This window comes from Schistocerca cancellata, chromosome 4, assembly GCF_023864275.1.
Source record: "Schistocerca cancellata isolate TAMUIC-IGC-003103 chromosome 4, iqSchCanc2.1, whole genome shotgun sequence".
In the NCBI taxonomy this organism is placed as follows: Eukaryota; Metazoa; Arthropoda; class Insecta; order Orthoptera; family Acrididae; genus Schistocerca; species Schistocerca cancellata.
The window spans coordinates 584343616-584367862 of NC_064629.1; the positions used below are offsets into that span (position 1 = coordinate 584343616).

Sequence of the window (24247 nt, forward strand, 5' to 3'; positions counted from 1 at the left end):
CTAATTTTTGTAACGCTCTCCTGTTCCGCTTTAGGAAACAGTTTCGCGACACCGATTCTAGCACGCCTCTAGAATATGCTCGTGCAACGAACTGAGTGGCTAACTTCAATACTAATTAACTCCGAAACGGAGCATCGTATCGAACTTTTTCTTAACAATATCTCTCAGAAAAACCTACCTGTAACACACTTACAAGCTTCCAGACTGTTTCTAACCATCCCGTAAATGGACATTAGGCCAAACAACCAGAAAACATTCACAATCAACAGACAGCACTGCAGAACAAAAGATATATGAGAAACTTCACTAGAATTCTGCAAGATACATATAACAAATTAAAACACAATTCGAGACCTTTCTCATTGCTAATAAGGAGGGGCATTTTGTTATTAAAGAAAAAGGCGTGGACTCGGTAAGAAAAAACAGATAATTTCAGTGATTGTTTAATAGTATCCTTCACACAGATGCACACCACAGACTTTTTTAGCTGCTACAAAAACTTCGAGTGAAAGCAACGGCGCTCCAAGTTTAGCTGCAGGATGTGCGTAGGTCGCGCCGTACCTGCCGCTGTTGATAGATGAGGTCAAGCCGCTAATTTTGAAACATCTGTCGACCTCGTCTCTTCAACTAGCAGTAATATCATGGCTTACACCACAAGTATGACGCAAGCTCTTACCAACGTAGCCTTCTTTTATTCCAGAGATTGAGAGTCCTTCGTATGACTTTTGACCGGACACGCGCAGACCACGGATTTCTCTGGCACCTGTCGAAGAATATTGCGTAACCTTCGAAACAATACAAGGGCTTTGCTTGTTAACATTCATAAAAAAAGTGAAAATAAATGGAATGAACCAAATAGATTTCAGACTTTACTCACCAAACTCACGTAAAGTATACTTAGTCTTCAAGTGAATTATATCCATAATGGATGCAGCTGAACTCTGTGACTGTTCCTTTATAGGGTGTAGAATAATAATCGCTACCAGCCACAGTAGAAGGTGGTTTTATTTAAGCACGACCAGTTCCCTCTTCATGGTGGTTTTACATTCAATTACATGTTATCGTGACTAAATAGATCCAACTGAAACAATTGGAAGTTGCTAAGCGACATGTATTGTAAAGTAATGTAGTACTTACATTCAGCTGGAGTTTCCATGTCGCCTCCACATTATATTCATCACATTTCATAAAAAAATCTCGATTTTTTACACATCAACTGTATATTATAATCATGGTAAATATTGGTACTTCCATGTTATGCCTTTGATACCGTAGGTGTTAGCAACTTCAGAAGTACATACACTCACAACATCTAACGTGTTTACATAGAAAAACAGAGGTTATCGCCAAAGATGTTAGATTTCAATGGTCGTAGGCCATAACCTCTGTTTCCCTATGAAAACACGTTAGATGTTGTGAATGTACGTGTTTCTGAAGTTATGAACACCTGCTGTATCAAATTCAGTACCAGTATTTACCATGAAGTATGATATAGAGTTAATGTGTAGAAATGGCGTTATTTTTGTGAAAAATATTATGAATGTAATGTGAAAACGACATGGATATTCCAGTTGTATGAAAGTACTATAATACTTTACAACACATGGCGCTTAACAACGTTCAACTGTTTCAATTGACTCTATTTAGTCGTCATCACTTTATTTGTTTTTTATTTAAACACTCATCTCAAACACTGAGCGCTGGAACATGTAATTGAATGTAAAGCCTCTTGAAGATGGGCATAAGCCCGAAACCGATCGTGCATTAAATAAAGTCACCTTCTTTTGTGACTAGTAGCGGTTATTACTCTGTATCATACATACTCTTCTATGGGTCAACTTGAGGTTCACATTTTTGCCGAATTGTTTAGTGTTGTATCTACACAATCAACACTGGACGAAAGAGTCACTGCAATGGCGTAGAGAACAATTTTACGTAGGATTGAACTTATATTGACTTCCCCACTATTCGTATTGGAATATCACACTAATTTTCTCCACTGGATGCCTGTAAACAGAGGTGACGTGTAGGTGATTGGATTGAATCTAAGCAGTTCGAATGTCTTTCAGTGTTATTTAAGTGACTGGATATAGGTCGAATCACCAAGTTGAGGGCGACAGCATTGTCCACTAAATAATAGAGTTTTTACTAGTGTTCTGTGATATACTGTATAGTCAAAATGCAACCCCTTAATATTCAGTTTCTTTGCACCATTGAAAAAAAAATCATGAAAAAAAGCTTTTTACCTGGCGTTGTATAAGATGTTTTGATTCACTTAATTCGCAGAATACTAGAAACGATAAGTGAGTTTCCGCATATCTCAATAACGTCAGTAACTTCTTTATTCTTCTGTTTATCTCTGTCCTCACTACAAGCTGCACATTTTTAATTTTTGGCGCCAAAGCTGCTGTTTATTTTTTGACTGATTAGTTTCGCATTTTGTCTGTTGTCACAATTGCAAACAATTGGAAATGTATGTTCTTCAATGCCTGAGAGCTGCAAGACGCGACGTACTGAAAATCTTTGTATCAAACTGTTTTGATTTAATTCTATTGTTTATGTATCCGATTTCCAGAAACCATAATATTTGCCTCTCTAATATTATTTCTTTGTCGTACTATAACCATCGTACAGTTCCCATTTCTTTTATGCGAGATACTGATGCTCTGTATTACCCGAAATGACTGTATATTACTGCTCGAATTCTGCTCGAAGTGAAAAAATGCTTTCATACAATACAATAAAATCGTGAGGGCACATCGAATTTATCATCAAAATGGTGTTAACTGTACACATCCTGTTACTGATGGATCCTCAAGCGTAGGAAAGGTACTCACTGTTACACTGTAACTCTAAATTTCTCACGTACCCGAATACTCGCCATTTCTTCCTTAATACATCACAATAGTAAGATATGTGTCTCATTGTCTGATAATGAGTGGCCGATTCCAGATAAAATTTATCTGCTGTTTAGACATCAGTAAATGTACCATCTAATGCTATGCTGCTGCTTGCCTTTATTCCTGTTGGGAAAGTGGTAGTTGAAGGTAAGTTCAGTTAAGACAGGAGATGTTCTACCTCTTTCTTCTCTGTTTAATTCTATAATTCTGCCCTGAAAAGTCAATGCTGAAGTACTGAAACTCATTGTTGAAAGTAAATTCAGTTAAGATAGGAAATGTTTTACTCCCTCCTTCTCTGTATAATTTTGCCCTGTAAAATCAGTACTGAAGTCCCCACACATAGAGTAACGGTACTGAAAATAAAACTATTCCAGAAATAAGACACCAAATATTAACCTTTACATGATACAAAGGTTGTTCGACGTACTGATGACCCATTTTCTGTCAGATTTCATACATATGCTTGGATATCCTTATCATGGCCTCCTCCATAGAAATGAAAAAACTGTGGAACCAAATATCCCGGTAGAACTACTTTCAGAATTTCAATTCATTTACTTGAAAAACTGAACAAGTACAGGTTAATCTGTCAGTTGTAACTCATGCTGCAAAACAGAAAATCTGTGAAAATATGACTGTAGGTTTTCTTTAATAACGTTCTGACAAGACGACATTATAATTCCGGGAGTTACGATTTTGTAGAACTTCCCTGTAGATGATATTTAACAACGCATTCTAACGTTCGTACTCGTTTCGTACAGTTTTCTAATGATCTCTCTGTTGTTTAGATTTCGTTACCACATAATGCTGGAAATAATTTTGTATGGTCGCGGGGGTTTTGTTTTGAACTGAGAAGAATTGTGTGAGGTGAAATGACAAGTTAATGTCGCAATATTTCTCACCAAATTACAGCTTTTCACACAGTTTTCAATTCGCCAACATAAAAACAGCGCAATGGATATCGCATCTGCCGGCCGTGGTGGCCGTGCGGTTCTAGGCGCTCCAGTCCGGAGCCGCGCTGTTGCTACGGTCGTAGGTTCGAATCCTGCCTCGGGCATGGGTGTATGTGATGTCTTTAGGTTAGTTAGGTTTAAGTAGTTCTAAGTTCTAGGGGACTGATAACCACAGCAGTTGAGTCCCATAGTGCTCAGAGCCATCTGAACCATTTTTGATAACGCATCTTGCCAACATCAAAAAGTGAAATAAGTTTATACAAAACAATGTTAAACATTAACTCTCTGAAATAACATTAATCTTAAGCACAATATTATGAAAGTTTAATTGGAGGTTTCTTTAAATTAATCCTGAGCACAATAATATGAAAGTTTAATTGGACGATTCTTTACAAAACTGCTCCTACACATACGTTATGATGTTGGCCAGTACTACGAAAAATTCCGGTTCAAAGTTCGGTACTATTTAGTATGACAATCAAGTTTACGGTGGATGGTTAGTAAAGTGACAAATTTGAGCGCAAGATTACCCAAGGCCGCTCGATTTTACAGTGGACGCAAGCTGGTGAACCAACAAAATTAACGCCTCTGCACACGGTATTTACCTTAAGCTGCGACGTGCTGCTGTCTGCAAGAACGCTCTCTCCCACTGAAATTCCTACAAAACTAATCTGGCCCTTGCTGAACTTTCCAGCAGAAACTTTATTATGTTTCTCGTTATGCGAGAAAACATGTACTCAGCCCTAGTCTTATTATGTGGCGATATACACGCGCGTGGTTGGAGCAGCGTACATATTATAGAGCCCTCTCAGTTCTGCAAGAACAATTAACTAATTACGCTGGTTCGTTTCTCCACAGTTGGAGCTAAACGTTGCTACAGCTAATTTTAGCTGGAGTGCAGCCGTTGTGAATGCAGTGTCCACACCAATTTCTTCTCTGCGTCGTATGGAGCGTTTAGCGCTCTGTTCTCCACTTGACGCCAGTTCAGAGAAGAGCCCTCACCAAAATTTCTCTCTTGTCCTCTCATGGTAGAACTGCCTCCCTCCACTTGGGTTCCTTTTTCACATCACGGCTTTTTTCGACCAATAGGAGCGTTCCTCTTATTTTGCAGAAACACCCTCTACCAATCGCAACGTCCCTTCTATCAAACTGCATCGAAACTTCAGTAATTTTCTCCTTCCTAGTGAGTTTTCGCCAATCGAACGTTTTGTGCCCATTCTAGACGGCTAAAGTACATTGACCTTTCCATGTGTCACACTCGATGGACGAAAATGCGTCACTTGCTTTTGTTCGTATCCCGTTGGAATTTCGAAATCCAGTTTTCTGAAGCTTCTCTGCTCTTGTACCGATGCCCTCGCTACAGGCGGCCCTCCAGCCTGAATCACCTGGCCCGGGGTCGCTGTCCTCTTTCCTGCCACCTGGCTGGCCGGAGTGGCCGAGCGGTTCTAGGCGCTACAGTCTGGAGCCGCGCGACCGCTACGGTCGCAGGTTCGCATCCTGCCTCGGGCATGGATGTGTGTGATGTCCTTAGGTACGTCTAGGGGACTGATGACCTCAGCAGTTAAGTCCCATAGTGCTCAGAGCCATTTGAACCATTTTCCTGCCACTCCTTTAAGTGGTTGCTGGCGTAACTCCCACAGCGCGGTTTCGCTACAACATTGTGGAGCTGGCTTTTCAAAATTAAAAACGACTCGACTCGCATTCCCTGTTCTACCTTCTGCTCAAAGACATGCGTTGTATAGGAATGGTGTGTTGATTACCGTCGATTGGCTGTCATCCCTTTTTGCATTACATATTGATAGGCGAATGTTCTCATAACTGTCGTTTTACGTTAGGTGTCATCTTCACCTTCTCATTGCGATTTGTAAAGGTCTCATGTAAGGTGTGAACCTGACCATTTATTCTGCCACCTTACACTTTTTACGCCAAGTTTATCTTGACCTTCCTGTTTTTCTAATATGAGTAATTAGAATGTATCTGCATCTACACCTACATGGCTACTCTTCAAATCACTCTTAAGTGCCTGGCAGATGATTCATTGAAGGCCGTGCAGTTCTAGGCGCTGCGGTCTGGAACCGCGAGACCGCTACGGTCGCAGGTTCGAATCCTGCCTCTGGCATGGATGTGTGTGATGTCCTGAGGTTAGTTAGGTTTAACTAGTTCTAAGTTCTAGGGGACTAATGACCTCAGAAGTTGAGTCCCGTAGTGCTCAGAACCATTTGAACAATTTTTGAACAGGCACTGCAATATCGTATTTATCCAGGCAAAGCGGTTCAGGCGGGAACAAACTGAAGGTAGTTTGTATTCGAAATTGGAAATATATTTCATATACAGGATGAAAGGACGTACGTTTTAGGCGAATATCGATCAACGGCAAAACTGCGGGTGCACACTTCATTAAACTTTATGGGGCATTCGCTCTGATGTCACGAGGTATATTTTGTGTAATCATGTTGTAACCGTGGCGCACATAAAACCTAAAATAAAACGTCTTCGAATTTCTACGTAACTTTGCAGATTAAATTCGCAAACAGACTAGGTTTCCAACTTCTGTCTCTTCCAGGTGCCCCAAAATGGTGCAGCCCATTGATAAAATGGAGTTGGGCTTGCGACGATAATGTGATGTCGGGATTTCAGTGTGCATCACGAGTGCAGACATGTACCTGCAAACAAACAAACCGTAACTTTATTTTATCCAGATCGTAATTAAATCTGCACGGCTACCCCCCATACAACGAACGTAGCTATTAATGTTTTAAAGGTTTAAAACGAAAACATTGGTTAAACAATTATTATTATATTATTACATGATTAATTAATACAAAGATCAATTAATACTAATATTTTGCTTTACTGTTGATATCTTCTGTGAAGCATCTCTATTAAGGGCATCGTCCTTGCATACACCGCGATGATCCATTATTTCCTTGATGTTGTCATTCCAAGAATGTCTTACCGTGCTACGTCACGTCTTCCCGGTGATTTCATTCAAAAATTTTATTTGACCACTTATGATCTGGCATTCTCAACAAATGCCCATATGACTTTAATGATTTTCTTTCAATTCTTTATATCGCTGTCTTATTTGCCCTCATTCTACCTATTACTTCATCATTAGGTTTTTCTCGATTCTTGATATTCGGGCGCTGCTTCATAAATAATCCGTTTCTACAGCTATTCCCGTCTTTTGAGGCCTTTAATTTATTTGTTCTGATTCACAGCATATGACAGGTTCAACCATTAGTCTACCCAATCTTTTCTTATTTTTAGAAATAGCTCAGTCCCACCAAAAATAATCCATACACTCTATTACTTTTCTGCTTTGTTTTATTCTGTATTTTACTTCTGTATTATCCAATACATTTTTGCCAACATGCACTCCTAGGCATTTAAATTTTTCTTTCTGTCTCATAACTGTTTGGTCACTAATGTGAATTTCGAATCTAGTGTCACTATTAACTACCACATATTCTGTTTTCCATAGACTCGTATGTACGGCCCATCTGTCATATTCCTAATATAATGATCGAATCATGAAATAAGGATCGTCTTCAACTTGTGCTAGAATGGCTTGATCATCAGAAAAACGTAAAGAAAACACCTGTACATCATTAACAATGTTTCGCATCCCCCTGAGTTATTCTTCCATCTTCGGAGAGCCACTTCTACGAATAAATAAAATAAAATGTCATTGTGGCAGCCCTTTTGTAACACTAATAGGTGTTGATAATTTTGACCCTCTTTTAATCTTCGTTTTTCATTTGAATTCCGGTCGGTGCAAGTTTACTTGCAGAGAGCCATCCAGATGTCGACTGTTCCGCAGAATCCCGAAAGTCAAACCAGCTCGTGAAAAGAAAGTCGCCATCGAGGCTCACACGACAGCAGCGCCGACATTCGCAGGAATCTGGATCTGACACTGCGGGGTCGGGACCGGTCGCTGCTGCTAATTTCATAAAGGAGAAAGCACTAGCAGAGCAGTTTCCTCGGAGTGGAAGTCAAAGATCCGGTGCCTGCTCCGGTCTGTGCGTTTCGTGGAAGAATCTGGCGCACTTAAAGGAAAGTAGAAGTTGTGAATCCTTTCCACGTACACTGTTTCTATAAAGGTGTATGAATTCCTGACACTCACTTCACAGTCTAAACACGTGCTTTCAGATTATTTGACAGTAATTCTACAGGGCGTTGCCAGAGGCGAATAGTGAGTGAATAAGGCATACGTCAAAGTATGACAAGACTATTGCTGGCCACTATGGAAAAAAAAAATACGAGCTTACCGAGTATCGGACCAGATTTGCGACTGGATTCACGACTTTCTTGCAGGTAGAACTCAACACGTCGCTCTCGACAAATGTAAAGGTAATTTCGGGAGTACCCCAAAGGAAGAGTGATGGGACCGTTGTTGTTTACAATGGACATAAATGATCTAGCAGAATCCGTCGGAAGCACTTTCAGGCTGTTCGCAGACTGTTGTGTATAAGAAGATAGCAACGCCAGAGGGCAGTAACGATTTGCAGAAGGACCAACAGAGCATTAATGAATGGTGCAGGACCTGGCAGTTGACCCTGAGAGTAAACAAATGTAGCGTATTGCGCATACGTAGGAAAATAAATCCCCTATTGTACAACTACACTCTTGACGACAAACTGCCTGTAACAGTAACTACCATAAAGTATCTAGAGCATTAATCTGGAGAGATTTTAGATGGATTGGCTACATAAAACATTTAGTAGGGAAAGCAAATGCCAGACTGGGATTCATAGGAAGAATGTCAAGGAAATACAATTCATCCATCAAGGGTGACGAGGCGCTTATTCGACCGATGCTTGAGTATTTTTCATCAATCTGGGACCCTTATCAAGTAGGACACACAAAAGAGATAGAGAAGATCAAACGAAGAGTTGTGCGTTTCAACATAATATCTTAAACCTTCTACAGAACGTTACAGAGATGGTCAACAAACTCCATTGGCAGACGCTACAAGAGAGGTGTTTTGCACCACGGAGAGTTTTATTATTGAAATTTCGAGAGTATACTTTCCGGGACGAGCCGGAAAAAGGTATTACTTCTTCCCACATATGTGTCGCGAAATGATCACAACGAGAAAAATCGAGAAATGAGAGCTAATGCAGAGGCCTACCGACAATCATTCCTCCCACGCACCATTAGCGAATGGAACAGGAAAGGGGGAATCAGTTAGTGGTACAAGAAGTACCCTACACCACACACCGTCAGATGGCTTGCGGAGTACTGATGTAGATATAGATATATTTACACATGTTTTAGTAGATGTAACTCATCTGGCACATCTTGAGCAGTGGAAGTGTCTGAAGTTAAGTGCATGTAGTGTAACATAAAGGGGAGGTTGCAGGAGGAGAACCGCCACATGCGGGTGGCCAATATAGACTATATTTACTGCAGGAATCAATGTGGCAGACAAGAAATATTTTTTTTGGGATTAATATTTAATTCAAAATTTATTTCCGGGGTGTAGATCGCTACACTAGAACCTCTCTCCCAAACAATCTCAGGCATTCTCTGTGGGAGTAAGTCGAATGTTTCAGTGGACTAGTCGAGCTTCTGTAGGCTGTCTGACTGCTGTCAAACCATGAATGTATACTTGCAGCCTTGTGAACAGAACTGCTGTCATCTTGGAAGACAGGAGTCTCCACAGCACACTTATCATGATGATGTAGAAGAGATGGCTACACTTGGTCATCAAGAATATTGAAATAAATATCCTTGGTGATGTTCACGGCAGCCTGAATGCGTAGGCGCAAGTAATAGTATGAAAAACACCGCGCAGCCACCTCTGACCTGAGTCCAACCCCCAAGACGCTGTAGCTTAAAAGCCTCATTCGATAGCCGTGTACTCGACGCCTTGCATCATTTGAAAAATAAATAAATAAAAATCGCTACTTGTGGGGTCACACTACACGCTTCCAATTAGCTATTGTCCAGTTTCTGTGTTTTTTGGTACGTTGAAGACGAGCAGTGGAATTTTGCGAGGTGCAAGACTCTATACGTCCATTGGATCCATTTCTGTTCACATTGACTGCACGGAAACAGGTAGAGACCGATCTCGATTCACTGACAGTAGAACCATCGGTGCATATATAAATGACTGGAATTGCAGTTCTTTGTGAAAAACCCGCACCAGAGTTTATTCGAACGTTCAAATGTGTGTGAAATCTTATGGGAGTTAACTGCTAAGGTCATCAGTCCCTAAGCTTACACATTACTTAACCTAAATTATCCTAAGGACAAACACACACACCCATGCCCGAGGGAGGACTCGAACCTCCGCCGGGACCAGCCGCACAGTCCACGACTGCATCGCCTAAGACCGCTCGGCTAATCCCGCGCGGCCAGAGTTTATTAACGTTGTTCGTACTTAGTGTTGTTACAATGCCTGTTAGCGTATATCTGGGGTTGAACAGCGCCAGATGTTGAGCGATCAGTGTGAAGGACACAGAGATCCCCCGTACTCGTTTGAAACAGCGTTATCTGTACCTGACAGAGTTTGAAAGGGGTCTCATTGTCGGCCTCCATTTGGAGGGCTGGTCAAATAGTGTAATGTCCAGATATGTGGGGAATTTGGATGTGGCAGTGGACCAATGTTGGCTTGCACGGGAATGTGAGAGTAGTCATACACGTCGTCAATGTTTCGGTCGATCACGTCTGAACACCACAAGGGAGGACTGCTGATTTGTACACCACGCACGTTGTACCCTTCACGTCAGCACCTGCCATCCGAGAACAAGAAATTGTCTCTCCGAAACATCCTGTGACATACCTCGTCATCGGTTGGAGACTAGCAGTAGGGGACGCTATGTTGCTGTTAACACCAAACACAAACGACTGCATTTAGACTGGTGCCATATCCAGAATGTGCGGGCTGCTGATGAATGGCGTCACTTTGTATTCAGCGATGAACTGCGATTCTGTATTACTCCATATGGCCATCGTCGGCGAGTACGACGGCGACTTGCGAAGAGATCCCATTCTTCCAATATTTTGTGGAACACAGCAGTGTTACTCTTGGCCTCATTGTGTGGGAAGTTATCAGTTACAACTTCAGGTCAGGGTTGGTAGTGACTGAGGGAAATCTAAATGTACAACGGTATATCACGGACGTCCTGCGGCCTCATGTGTTACCTCTCATACAGCAGTACCATATGGCCATTTTTCAACAGGACAATGCTAGTCCACACATTGTACGTGTCTCTCCAAACTGTGTGTATGATGATGAGATACCTCCGTGGTCTGCAAGATCCCCAGATCTGTCACTGACAGAATATGTGTGAGCCCAGCTCAGTCGTGAAATTTATGCCAGTCCCAGTACCCAGTATATCAAAGACCATCTACAGCAGTTTTGGGTCAACTTTCCTCAGAAGAGTATACAACGGGTTTATGACGCGCATCCCAACCAACTCAGTGTATCCATCCAGGCTAGAGGAGGTGCAATGTCAGACTGATAAAATCACATGCTGCCAAGATCTTCGTAAATCTGACTCAATTTTGTAATCACTGCAATAACTCCAGCTATCCTCTCAGCTCTTGACGTTTCATTTCATTTCCTCCTGCCCTTCTGGGTGCTTCTCTTTTTTTGTGAGGCAGTATAGATATACGGCCAGCGGCCTTGCTGCAGTGGTAACGTCAGATCACCGAAGTTCTGTCGGGCTTCGCTTGTACTTGCGTGGACGAGCTTCCAGGTCTGCCGAGCGCTGTTGGCAAGCGGGTTTCACTCAGCCCTTGTGAGGCCAATTGAGGAGCTACCCAATCGAAAAGTAGCGGCTCCAGTCAGGAACACTGACAACGACCGGGAGAGCGGTGTGTTGACCACATGCCCCTCCATATCCGTATCCACTGTCGCCTATCGGCTGAGGATGACACGGTGGGTCTATCGGAACCATTGCGCCTTCCGAGGCATCTTAGGGCAGAGTTCAGTTGTAATATTGATGTATGACACATGTAGCCGTGCGGTTGCGGTCTGGTGTACGAGTGTCAATGTTTTAGTTGTCAAGTATTTGTGGTGGTGCGCAGGCGAGGTGTACGCGTGGCTGGTGGTGCTGGTGCTGCCGGTGAACTCGGCGGTGAACCCGGCGCTGTACACGTTCACGACGCCGCGCTACTGGGCGCGCCTGTGCGGGCTGGTGTGCGACCGTCGCAGCCGCCGCCGCAGCCGCGAGCCCATGGGACTCGGTCGCCAGCAGTACGCACAGTGCTCGCATCTCACGTCGCTGCCGCTCGTCAAAGTAAGCGCCACAGAACTTCTTCCGCTTTTGTAATAACGGTTCAGGAGCAGAACGATGTCATCTGTTTTATCGCAGTGGTTCTCAGACTTTTCTCCTCTGGCCCCTCCTTCGTGAGGAAAAATAGTATCTGGCACCCAAACATTTTTATTAATAAAAATAGTCACTTTTAAAATATTTTCTTTGTCTTATGCTCTGTTTTATCAAATTCAATTTAGAAGGATTTTCCCCAACAGAAACCAAAACTAAACGAATTATTATAAACAAAATACGGAACAAATTATTTGTCTTTATCAGAGTTTCATTTATTCAAAAACTATGAAGTTTACACTATTTACATTTCAGAAAACGAGACTTATACGGTCATCAAAAATTTAAATTACAGATTTCAATGTTATGAATGAGCTTGGTTTTGATAAGAAAGTTTCTCAAGGCGTGATGTAATAGCAGAAATTCTTTGCTTACATGTAGTCTCGCACAAGTATGTCGTTGGAAAATCAATCAGGATCTTCATTGTATTTTTGGCTCAGCATTGCCAGTTCCTTGCTAGTATGTATCCAAAACCCCAAGAAACACACTTCATTGAACCTACTGTTCAAGTGAGGTCAATAAGTTGTTCTTGCCCTTCTATATTTAGACGTGATGGTGCAGGAGCAATTTTGAACGGATTTTTAATTCAGTTAAATTTATCGAACTCGTCGCTGAAGTACTATAAGAAATGAACTTTTCGTATTGCAAGATGATGAGGAAGCCAGCTTCTATCTCCATTGAAAGTATCGGATTACCTGTGCCCTCTAACTGTGGGACTAGAATAGGGAACGTATCAAACATGTCACTTTCCACACGGTTTTGCCGCAGCTCTGATGACGCCTTTCATTTCAAGAGGGTACTGTTGTCTGATTACTTTGACGTGAAGTGTTAAGAATATTTAGTCTATCAAAAATATCAGTGAGGTAAGCCACTTTCAATAGGTAATCTCCGTTGCCGGAAGAGTCTGCCAGAGAATGACTTTTCTCCTTTAACACACAGAACACCTCATTCCTTAGTTCAAACATTCTTTTCAGTGCTTTACCCCGTGAAATCCATCGAGAATTACTAGAAAAGAGCAGCTGAACGTGTTCAGCAGTCATCTCCGCCAATAGCAGTTTTAAAAGCCTTGAATTTGTAGTTGCTTTAATAAGTTAAACTGTTTCTATAACCGTTTGCAACACTTCATAAAGGGATGGGCTAAGTTCTTCAACAACCAGAGCCTCCCGAAGTATCATGAAGTGAGTCCATATTGCATCAGGAACTACAGCTTTAAATTTCGCCTGCAGTCCATCACGAATTCCTGAAGTTCAGCGAGCCCCACCTGTGCATAATACAATGCACTTATCCATGATATCTAGTTTTGATTAAGAAAAGGCTTTTGAGCTGTGGCTGTTTTCAGTATCGGTTCACAGTAAAGCAATTAGTTTCGAATGTTAATCTCATCAAAGAAACGAACATAAGCAGTCAAATGGACATTTTTATGAATATCAGTTGCTTCGTCCACTTGAAGTGCAAAACAGTTGTTATGTATTTATCGATTAACAGCTCGATTAAATCGTCAGAAATGTCTAAAAATTCCTCTACGCACTGTGGTATTAGAGTTGGGATACTTTTTGACTACTGAGCAAATGAGTCACCAAAAATTGTTGACACTGTATCAGTCGCTGCTAATAAAGCTAGAGTTTCTGCAACAGTGTGTTGTTTCTTTCATTCAGCAATCCTATGAAAAATCTGGTAACAAACTACAATTCGCATTCAAAATTTTAGCAGTTTTCTTCTGGGAAGATAATGAAACATTTAGGTCCCAAAATTCTTTTGATTTTCCCGTTAATTGAGGATGTTTGGTTTCAAGATGATTCTTTAACATGTTAGGCTTCATGCTATAAGCAGATGAAATGATTAGACAAATTACGCACTGCGAATGGTCTTGACAATTAATCGTAGTTTTCGTGAAGTCCAGCAATAAATAGTTCTCATCATACCGTCTCGTTTTCGCCTTTGGAGTATCTCCCTCCCCTCCGCCGGCTGATGGACCACGGGTGTCCTCATGTCTATCATTCACCAGGAACCGTATCATACTGCGGTCAAGTCCTCGCGAAGTCTAAGAGATTGTAAGGTGGCTTCGGGATACACGAGACAAAACTTGCACTGCTCGTGATAGTTAAGGAAATAGTCGCAGTGCAACCGACAATGGACGATTCCGCCGACGGCCGACGCCACCTAGCTCAACCGATCATTCAAACAATGATAAAAGTATGACCGCTGTTTCATTTTCGTTGGCCACGTCTGGCGTAACACCGACGTTGGGTGAAATTCGATCCAGGTGAGCAGCATCTTCTATGTTGGAAGGAGAAGATCAAATGGTTCAAATGGCTCTAAGCACTATAGGACTTAACATCTGAGGTCATCAGTCCCCTAGACTTAAAACTACTTAAACCTGACTACCCTAAGGACATCACACACATCCATGCCCGAGGCAGGATTCGAACATGCGACTGTAGCAGCAGCGCGGTTCCGGACTGAAGTAGCTAGAACCGCTCAGCCACAACGGCCGGCGAAGGAGAAGATCAACGTAATTATTTGTTAATAAGAAAATATTTTTTTAATATACCGCGAGCCATTCCCTCACCACTCGTACCCCACTGTGGTTCGCGCCCCACAGTTTGAGAACCATTGGTTTATCGTAATGAGTAGCCATAAAGCTTTAATTATCACTTCGAAAAAACCTAGTCGCGACCTAGAAAATTGTTGATGATGTCAGTTTCACTCTCCGTACTCACTGTTCAATGCGACTCATCTTGGCGGAGATCTCGGTTATAGATGTCTGCATTTAACTGTCGATGAAACTTTCCACTTGGAAAATCAACTCGTCGTCCCTTTGAAAATGCCTGCCACGCAATGTTTTCGTCTTTCGAGGAAAGAGTAAGACGTCAGTGGGTGTCATCTAAATTAATAAGGGACTATACCGGAACCAGGAAGGAAGTACCAGTTGCAGGTTGCCTATCTAACGCCTTCCAGGAACAACGGAAACTGGATTTTCCATATTTCGTATAAATACTGACCGAATTTAAAAATTTAAAATGTTGTCGCAGTCTACTCATGCAGGGGGGCAATCTTATGCTAAAAGTTTAACACAATAAGAGGAGTACTACAATTAGAAGCCGTGCGTTTGTCTTGATGCAGCGTAAGTGGCAGTGCTAAACTACACTGAGGTGACGAAAGTCATGGGATAGCGATACGCACACATACAGATGTAGGTAGCATCGCGTACACAAGATATGGAAGGGAAATACATTGGCGGACCTGTCATTTGAACTAGGGTGATTCATGTGAAAAGGTTTCCGACGTGATTATGGCCGCATCACGGGAATTAACACACTTTGAACGCGTAATGGTGGTTGGAACTGGAGGCATGGGATATTCCATTTTGGAAATCGTTAGCGAATTCAATATTCAGAGATCCACAGAGTCAAGAGTATGTCCAGAAAACCTAATTGCGGGTGTTACCTCTCACCACTATCAACGCAGTGGCTGACGGCCTTCACTCAACGACCGAGAGCAGTAACTTTTACGTAGAGTCGTCAATGCTAACAAAACTGCGTGAAATAATACTGCGTAAACTAACCCCATAAATCAATGTGCGACATACGAAGAAAGTATCCGTCAGGACAGAGGGGAGAAATCTGGCGTTAATGTGCTATGACAGCAGATGACCGAAGCGAATGCCTTTGCTAACAGCATTACATCGCCTGCAGCACCTCTCCTGAGCCCGTGACCATATCAATTGGACCATAGACGACTGGAAAACCGTGGTGTGGTCAGATAAGCCCAGATTTCAGTTGGTAAGAGCTGATGGCAGGATTTGACCACTGTGAAAACTCCAGGAAGCTATGGACCCAAGTCGTCAACAAGGCACTATGCAAGCTGGTGGTGGCTCCATAATGGTGCGGCTGTGTTTACATGGAATGGACTGGGCCCTCTGGTTCAAAATGGTTCAAATGGCTCTGAACACTACCTCTCTACTGAAATAAAACAGAAGAATAAATCGGAAATGTTCCGATTTCTTCACTTGGTACTCCATTTCCTAGCGCCCACAGCCACACTCACTATCTCCAAATGACAAAACGACAATATGCAAACAGAAACAGCAACAGTGAACTACAAAGAAAAAATGACAATCGATAAATAAACCCATAGCAACTGGAATGCCAACATGCAAAAAAAGAACACCATTAACTTATGCATCAACATAACAACTCTAGTCCATTCTTTTCATGAAACGAATAACAACTGAAACAACGGCATCTAAAATCTGAGTGCTGAGCATTGGCTGTTGTGTAGAAAACGAAGCATTTTCAAACACTGTATTACTGACAAGTAACTTTTATATTCTTGTCCTTAACGACATCAGAGAATTAGGAACAGTGGCTCTATACGCCTGTATATAAACTTTCTGCTCTGCGTTAGAAAACTTCGTACTATTCCTTCGGGGGCATCCACTTTCTAAATACAGTGCAATAACATGTCGTCCCCTTTTCCTTGGGGAGATGCACCAGCTCACAATACAGAACTGCTATGCACCTGATGGTGGACAACCTCAGGGTGTTCCATTTCCAACACTGCTCGACAGACATAAAGGAGAATAGCTGTTTTCGATACACCACATTGGTGTTATCAGAGCCAGATTGCAAGGTCCTATCCCTGAAAACACCAACCCCTAAGGAGTAGTTCAGAACCGCTGCATGATTTACCTGGTGTTCACTAACAAGGCAGGCTGCAGTACTGCTACTGCTAGATCCAGAACATTGCCATGGTGCTCCAGACCAGGGCGACGCGGCCACTGAAGGTGGTGTAAACAATGGGGTCACAAGCAGTGACAATCAGTTTGATGCTCGTGCCTCAGCGGACAGGGTCACAAGCAGCAGTCGCCAATTTGAATTTCTGGTCTGGGCCGCTATGGTGCTGGCCGCCTGTTTGATACTGTAGACTGTGGTGATGAGGGACACATCATACGGGGGTCTGACCACAGTGTTGTAATCCATCCTCCATAAGGCATAAATAATCCTGCAACAAAGGTAGGACTGATAAGTATCACACACACACACACACACACACACACACACACACAAACAAACAAACAAACAAACACTTACATCCATCATTAATAATAATACACTCCTGGCCATTAAAATTGCTTCACTAAGAAGAAATGCAGATGATAAACGGGTATTCATTGGACCTGCAACATGTGATTACATTTTCACGCAATTTGGGTGCATAGATCCTGAGAAATCAGTACCCAGAACAACCACTTCTGGCAGTAATAACGGCTTTGATACGCCTGGGCATTGAGTCAAACAGAGCTGGGATCGCGTGTACAGGTACAGCTTCCCATGCAGCTTCAACACGATACCACAGTTCATCAAGAGAAGTGACTGGCGTATTTTGACGAGCCAGTTGCTCGGCCACCATTGACCAGACGTTTTCAGTTGGTGAGAGATCTGGAGAATGTGCTGGCCAGGGTAGCAGTCGAACATTTTCTGTACCCAGAAAGTCCCGTACAGGACCTGCAACATGCGGTCGTGCATTATCCTGCTGAAATGTAGGGTTTCGCAGGGATCGAATGAAGGGTGGAGCCACGGGTCGTAACACATCTAAAATGTAACGTCCACTGTTCAAAGTGCCGTCAATGCGAGCAAGAGGTGACCCAGACGTGTAACCAATGGCGCCCTATACCATCACGACCGGTGATACGCCAGTATGGCGATGACGAATACACGCTTCTAATGTGCGTTCACCGTGATGTCGCCAAACACGGATGCTGTAAACAGAATCTGGATTCATCCGAAGAAATGACGTTTTGCCATTCGTGCACCCAGGTTCATTGTTGAGTACACCATCGTAGGCGCTCCTGTCTGTGATGCAGCGTAAAAAATTGGATTGGATTGTTTGGGGGAAGAGACCAAACAGCGAGGTCATCGGTCTCATTGGATTAAGGAAGGACGGGGAAGGAAGTCGGCCGTGCCCTTGCCAGGGAACCATCCCGGCATTTGCCTGGAGCGATTTAAGGAAATCACGGAAAACCTAAATCAGATGGCCAGACGTGGGATTGAACCGTCGTCCTCCCGAATGCGAGTCCAGTGTCCTAACCACTGCGCCACCTCGCTCGGTCAGCGTCAAGGGTAACCGCAGCCATGGTCTCCGAGCTGATAGTCCATGCTGCTGCAAACTGCGTGGAACTGATCGTGCAGATGCTTGTTGTCTTGCAAACGTCCACATCTGTTGACTCAGGGATCGAAATCCGTTACAGCCATGTGGATAAGATACTGTCATCGCGACTGCTAGTGATACGAGGCCGTTGGGATCCAGCATGGCGTTCCGTATTTACCCTCCTGAACCCACCGATTCCATATTCTGCTAACAGTCATTGGATCTCGACCAACGCGAGCAGCAATGTCGCGATACGACAAATCGCAATCGCGATAGGCTACAATCCGACCTTTATCAAAGTCGGAAACGTGATGGTACGCATTTCTCCTTCTTACACGAGGCATCACAACAATGTTTCACCAGGCAACGCCGGTCAACTGCTGCCACCGGCGCCAACCTTGTGTGAATGCTCTGAAAAGCTAATCATTTGCATATCACAGCATCTTCTTCCTGTCGGTTAAATTTCGCGTCTGTAGCACGTCAGCTTCGTGGTGTAGCAATTTAAAGGCCAGTAGTGTAATTTCTGATACTTTTGCTGTGGTTCACTGTTTTATCCACTTGTCACCTTCATCATTTGGTATCCTGCAAGCATATTCCGATATTTTATGCTCCAATTCAGTATTTACATCGCCTTCTAAGTCTGCATCAACCACATCTACACTCCTGGAAATGGAAAAAAGAACACATTGACACCGGTGTGTCAGACCCACCATACTTGCTCCGGACACTGCGAGAGGGCTGTACAAGCAATGATCACACGCACGGCACAGCGGACACACCAGGAACCGCGGTGTTGGCCGTCGAATGGCGCTAGCTGCGCAGCATTTGTGCACTGCCGCCGTCAGTGTCAGCCAGTTTGCCGTGGCATACGGAGCTCCATCGCAGTCTTTAACGCTGGTAGCATGCCTCGACAGCGTGGACGTGAACCGTATGTGCAGTTGACGGACTTTGAGCGAGGGCGTATAGTGGGCATGCGGGAGGCCGGGTGGACGTACCGCCGAATTGCTCAACACGTGGGGCGTGAGGTCTCCACAGTACATCGATGTTGTCGCCAGTGGTCGGCGGAAGGTGCACGTGCCCGTCGACCTGGGACCGGACCGCAGCGACGCACGGATGCACGCCAAGACCATAGGATCCTACGCAGTGCCGTAGGGGACCGCACCGCCACTTCCCAGCAAATTAGGGACACTGTTGCTCCTGGGATATCGGCGAGGACCATTCGCAACCGTCTCCATGAAGCTGCGCTACGGTCCCGCACACCGTTAGGCCGTCTTCCGCTCACGCCCCAACATCGTGCAGCCCGCCTCCAGTGGTGTCGCGACAGGCGTCAATGGAGGGACGAATGGAGACGTGTCGTCTTCAGCGATGAGAGTCGCTTCTGCCTTGGTGCCAATGATGGTCGTATGCGTGTTTGGTGCCGTGCAGGTGAGCGCCACAATCAGGACTGCATACGACCGAGGCACACAGGGCCAACACCCGGCATCATGGTGTGGGGAGCGATCTCCTACACTGGCCGTACACCACTGGTGATCGTCGAGGGGACACTGAATAGTGCACGGTACATCCAAACCGTCATCGAACCCATCGTTCTACCATTCCTAGACCGGCAAGGGAATTTGCTGTTCCAACAGGACAATGCACGTCCGCATGTATCCCGTGCCACCCAACGTGCTCTAGAAGGTGTAAGTCAACTACCCTGGCCAGCAAGATCTCCGGATCTGTCCCCCATTGAGCATGTTTGGGACTGGATGAAGCGTCGTCTCACGCGGTCTGCACGTCCAGCACGAACGCTGGTCCAACTGAGGCGCCAGGTGGAAATGGCATGGCAAGCCGTTCCACAGGACTACATCCAGCATCTCTACGATCGTCTCCATGGGAGCATTGCTGCGAAAGGTGGATATACACTGTACTAGTGCCGACATTGTGCATGCTCTGTTGCCTGTGTCTATGTGCCTGTGGTTCTGTCAGTGTGATCATGTGATGCATCTGACCCCAGGAATGTGTCAATAAAGTTTCCCTTTCCTGGGACAATGAATTCACGGTGTTCTTATTTCAATTTCCAGGAGTGTATGAACTGAAGTCTTGGAAGCGCCGAAAATTGTAGAACACATGGTTCTTGTCGGTTAAGTATCGGCCCAATTCTTCAGGTTGTCTTAAAACACCGTGCGAGTCAAGGTAGTAGAAGGTATTTCTTTTTTTTAAACACATGCGACCCAGTGAGTGCCATATCCTCCTAAAACGTCTAAATTGACATTACCACATTCCTTGCCGTTCCACGTCCTATCTGGTAATGTACTCCTCATAAACATCCTATAAAATTTTGGGATTTTGAATTTTCTGACAAGTTTAAGCAAATCTGTATTGGTAAGTGGTCTGTCCAGTAGTATAGTTAGAACGATTTTTTTTATTAACAGTCCATGTCCTTTCTTGTATGATTTTAAACATAATACTTTATTGATAGCTATACCCTCCATTGCCCTATTATACCTTTTAGCTTCCTGTAGCTGCTTCTCTGCATCTGCGCATTATTCACTGTTATCCCAGCGCCCATTCTAGATTTGACACACGTTGCTTAATCAACTAGGAATGCTGCAACACACTGTCCTATGCCTATTCCCTCTCTTCAACATGTTTCTCTAGCTTGATCTGCTAATATTCAGTCTGCAACTCGATGATCTTCATTTGTAATGTAAGCAATATCATGCTTCTCGCAGGTGTTGCCTAGTATACTAATTCCCTTACCACCATGAGCTAGACTCTTTTTCAGCTTCGTTGCAGGTCCGCATAGTTGTATCTAGGTAAATGCAATCTTATCGAGAATACCACCACTGCCTTTAATGTGCTTCCTAGCACTCATGCAAAGTTACCGTATGGTTTTAAGTTCACGTGTCCTGTTTGTATACCAAATTGTGAACGTTCGCCTAGCTGTTGTTCTTTGATGGGAAGCCGAGCCACTTCCCAAAAGCCTTGTTACCTCGACGTCTTATAACACGCTCTACGAGAGCTTTTCTACAATCCCGTAGGTAAACACCTCCAGTAATTTCTTCTCCCATGCTGTCCTTTAAGATGTGCGATGTCAGATTTGTATGTTGCACTTCGGAAACTGTGAATACCTGCATTTCCTAATTCTTAAGCACAATTTTGCATTGCGAAATACTGAGACTCATCCACATATAGCTATTTATAATATTGTTCAAACGTTCCACAATACTCGCTTTCGTGTGACAGAATTCAAGTAGTCATTTATTCTGTATCGTTTCATTACCAACTTGAAATTTCTGTTGTAAAATTCACCCCCATGGGCGATTTGTAGATTGTCAGGACATCGATTCGTTCCTGTCCACAACAACTGTTCACAGGCAGGCTCGCGGTGAATTTTTAATATGTGCCTCTAACCATTAAAATATATTTTAAAATCGTTATTTGATCGTGAATATTGATTTATAACGGCGAAATCAGCCCTATGATCTAAACCCTGTATTATGACGTGTCTGTATGCGAATGTTTTGTGCGCAGGCTTGCGAAGCACAAGAATGACTGTCTCCGTGGTCTGTCGATGATTTGTGTTTCTCAAAGCTCTGAAATCTGTCATATTGTGATATTGTCTTTCATATGTGTGTTAGTCATACGTAATATTTCAGCATATGCCTGGCCCTCTTTCGGTAGATACTAGTCAGAAATTGAAGTTTTGAAGAATATTGGCTTTAATAAACATTGTGTTCTCTCAAATTTCGTATTCCCACTTTAGACGTAAAGTGTGGCTCCCTAGCATACATGGTTCATCCTTGCTGACCCCGTATGCGGTGTCTAACTCTCTACCTTTGTGTTCGTTAATGTAATGAGTAATAGCGATTCCTTCTTCTTCTTCTTCTACTCTTCTGCCTCCATCTGTAGTTTATGACATCCTCTTTGCACTTTCACTTACGGGTTTAAATGTTTCTGAGGCTGTCCTCGTTACAACTGTCCTAGTTTTAGAAATCGTAATTTCCATAAAATTGTCTTTTATGCTTCGATAATTTAACACTTTTTGTCGACATCACGTCGTATACCAAATCGGTTTTTGAGATAAGGTACAACTTATACAAGGTTGTGAGGGTATTTGCAGGGTAGATTGTGCTGAGAAATAATTGTTAAGAAAAACATTCGATACATTGCACCGTTTCCAAGTTATTTATAATTGAATTTAGACACTCGGGCTGTTGCACGCAAAATGTTATGGAAAAGCACAAAAAGACAGGTGACACTGGATCAAAACAATAGCAATAGTACTGTTCATTCTTCCACAATGAGATTGAAGAACATGACCTGGCACCCCTAATTGTTGATAACGTGTGATGTTAAAGTTGTGCATGACATCTGAACATTCTATAGGTTTCAGGCACTCTAATTAAAATGTATGAAATTTTAAATATAGCTACCCTGTATTTACACATTTTTAGTACATCTCGATTAGTGAATATTGGGACTAGGGGAAAGAAGTTCTTATGGTCAATAATATTACTCTATGTACAACACGAAGTGGCTGTCAAACGCTACTCGTACGGCATGGTGTTCACCGGCACGCACTGAAGACGTCCCGAAGGGTTACCATGTGACACTGCATTTACAGGAAAATCATAACACTTGCGTATGCCAAGAGGAGGGCAATCACTCACACAGCGCATCGTCTTAGAGTGTTTGCAAAATCATGAGCCGGCAGTTCGTCAAAGGAGTGTTGCACGACGCTACACTTGCAGAAGAATCGCAACATGTGTATACACCAAGGCCAGTGAAATCTCGCTATTGTGATACAGCACAGGCCACAGTGCAGCACGACGCTGAATTCGGTGCGACGCCAGCGTAACACTAGTACGATGCTAGTGTAACACTGATGCTGCACTGACATTGCGTGATCGGAATAATTTCATACAACAATAAGGGTCTTTACACATAAGGGTACAGAACTGAAATGATTCCTATTGGATGAGGGCAATATGTGGACAGGGGCCTGAGCGAGCTCGATTCTCACTGGATGACCTCCCCCTCCCCTCCACTTCCCCCTTACCGTCTCCTCCCTCTCCTACCCTTCTTTCCCCTGCCCTCCTCTGGGAGACCTTGCCGCGTGTCTAAAGTGACCCTCAATATGAGCCGGCCGCTGTGGTCAGGCGGTTCTAGGAGCTTCAGTCCGGAACCACGCTGCTGCTATGGTCGCAGGTTCGAATCCTGCCTCGGGCATGGATGTGTGTGATGTCCTTAGGTTAGTTAGGTTTAAGTAGTTCTAAGTCTTGGGGGCTGATGACCTCAGATGTTAAGTCCCATAGTGCTTCGAACCATTTGAACCTTAATATGACATGCAAAGCTGTAACATGACACTAGTCAAAAACTGCTAATTGAAACTGAGTCAGCGATTTGAGCTAGAAACTGCAGTGACACTTTGCTGGAGGATGTGCACGTCTCAGGCGGTCGATGAAGTGAAGCGCGATGCTCACTTTCTAGCCTGTACCTTGTAGCGTCCAGTCTAATGATTAGATATTTTTTTTTAGTTATAACACCGGTACATGTTGTTATCTGAAGATGTTCATTCAGAACGAAACTAATTGTGGCATAATAAACACACATGTAACAACAATTGTGCTTTTCATTAACATTAGCATTATTCAGTTGTGGGGACACAAAATGATTTTATCCACGATGGATTTTCACTTTTTGCACTGTTATTTCAATTGTGTTACGCTGGTCGTCAAGCACCAGGCCCCCCACTTCTCTTGCAACTCCCAATTCTGCACACTGAGATCGGGTGCCACTTCATTCTTTGTCAATCACATTTGTTTCACTGTAATGGAAGTATGTGTGCAACTAAGCGCTGTATCATAAGATGTTTCGTTCTTGCAAACTCAGCGTGGTTTGTTCCGATGTTGTTCCCCTA

At 43.4% G+C, this 24247-nt stretch overlaps 1 protein-coding gene across 1 annotated transcript in view; it reads left to right on the forward strand.

The window, feature by feature from the left end:
* LOC126183839 (relaxin receptor 1-like) overlaps positions 1 to 24247 on the forward strand; it is an 847723-nt gene that overhangs the window by 821670 nt on the left and 1806 nt on the right. Inside the window, exon 19 of the mRNA XM_049926099.1 lies at positions 11894 to 12105. Coding sequence (XP_049782056.1) covers positions 11894 to 12105 — 212 coding nt within the window. The remainder of the gene's footprint in view (positions 1 to 11893; positions 12106 to 24247) is intronic.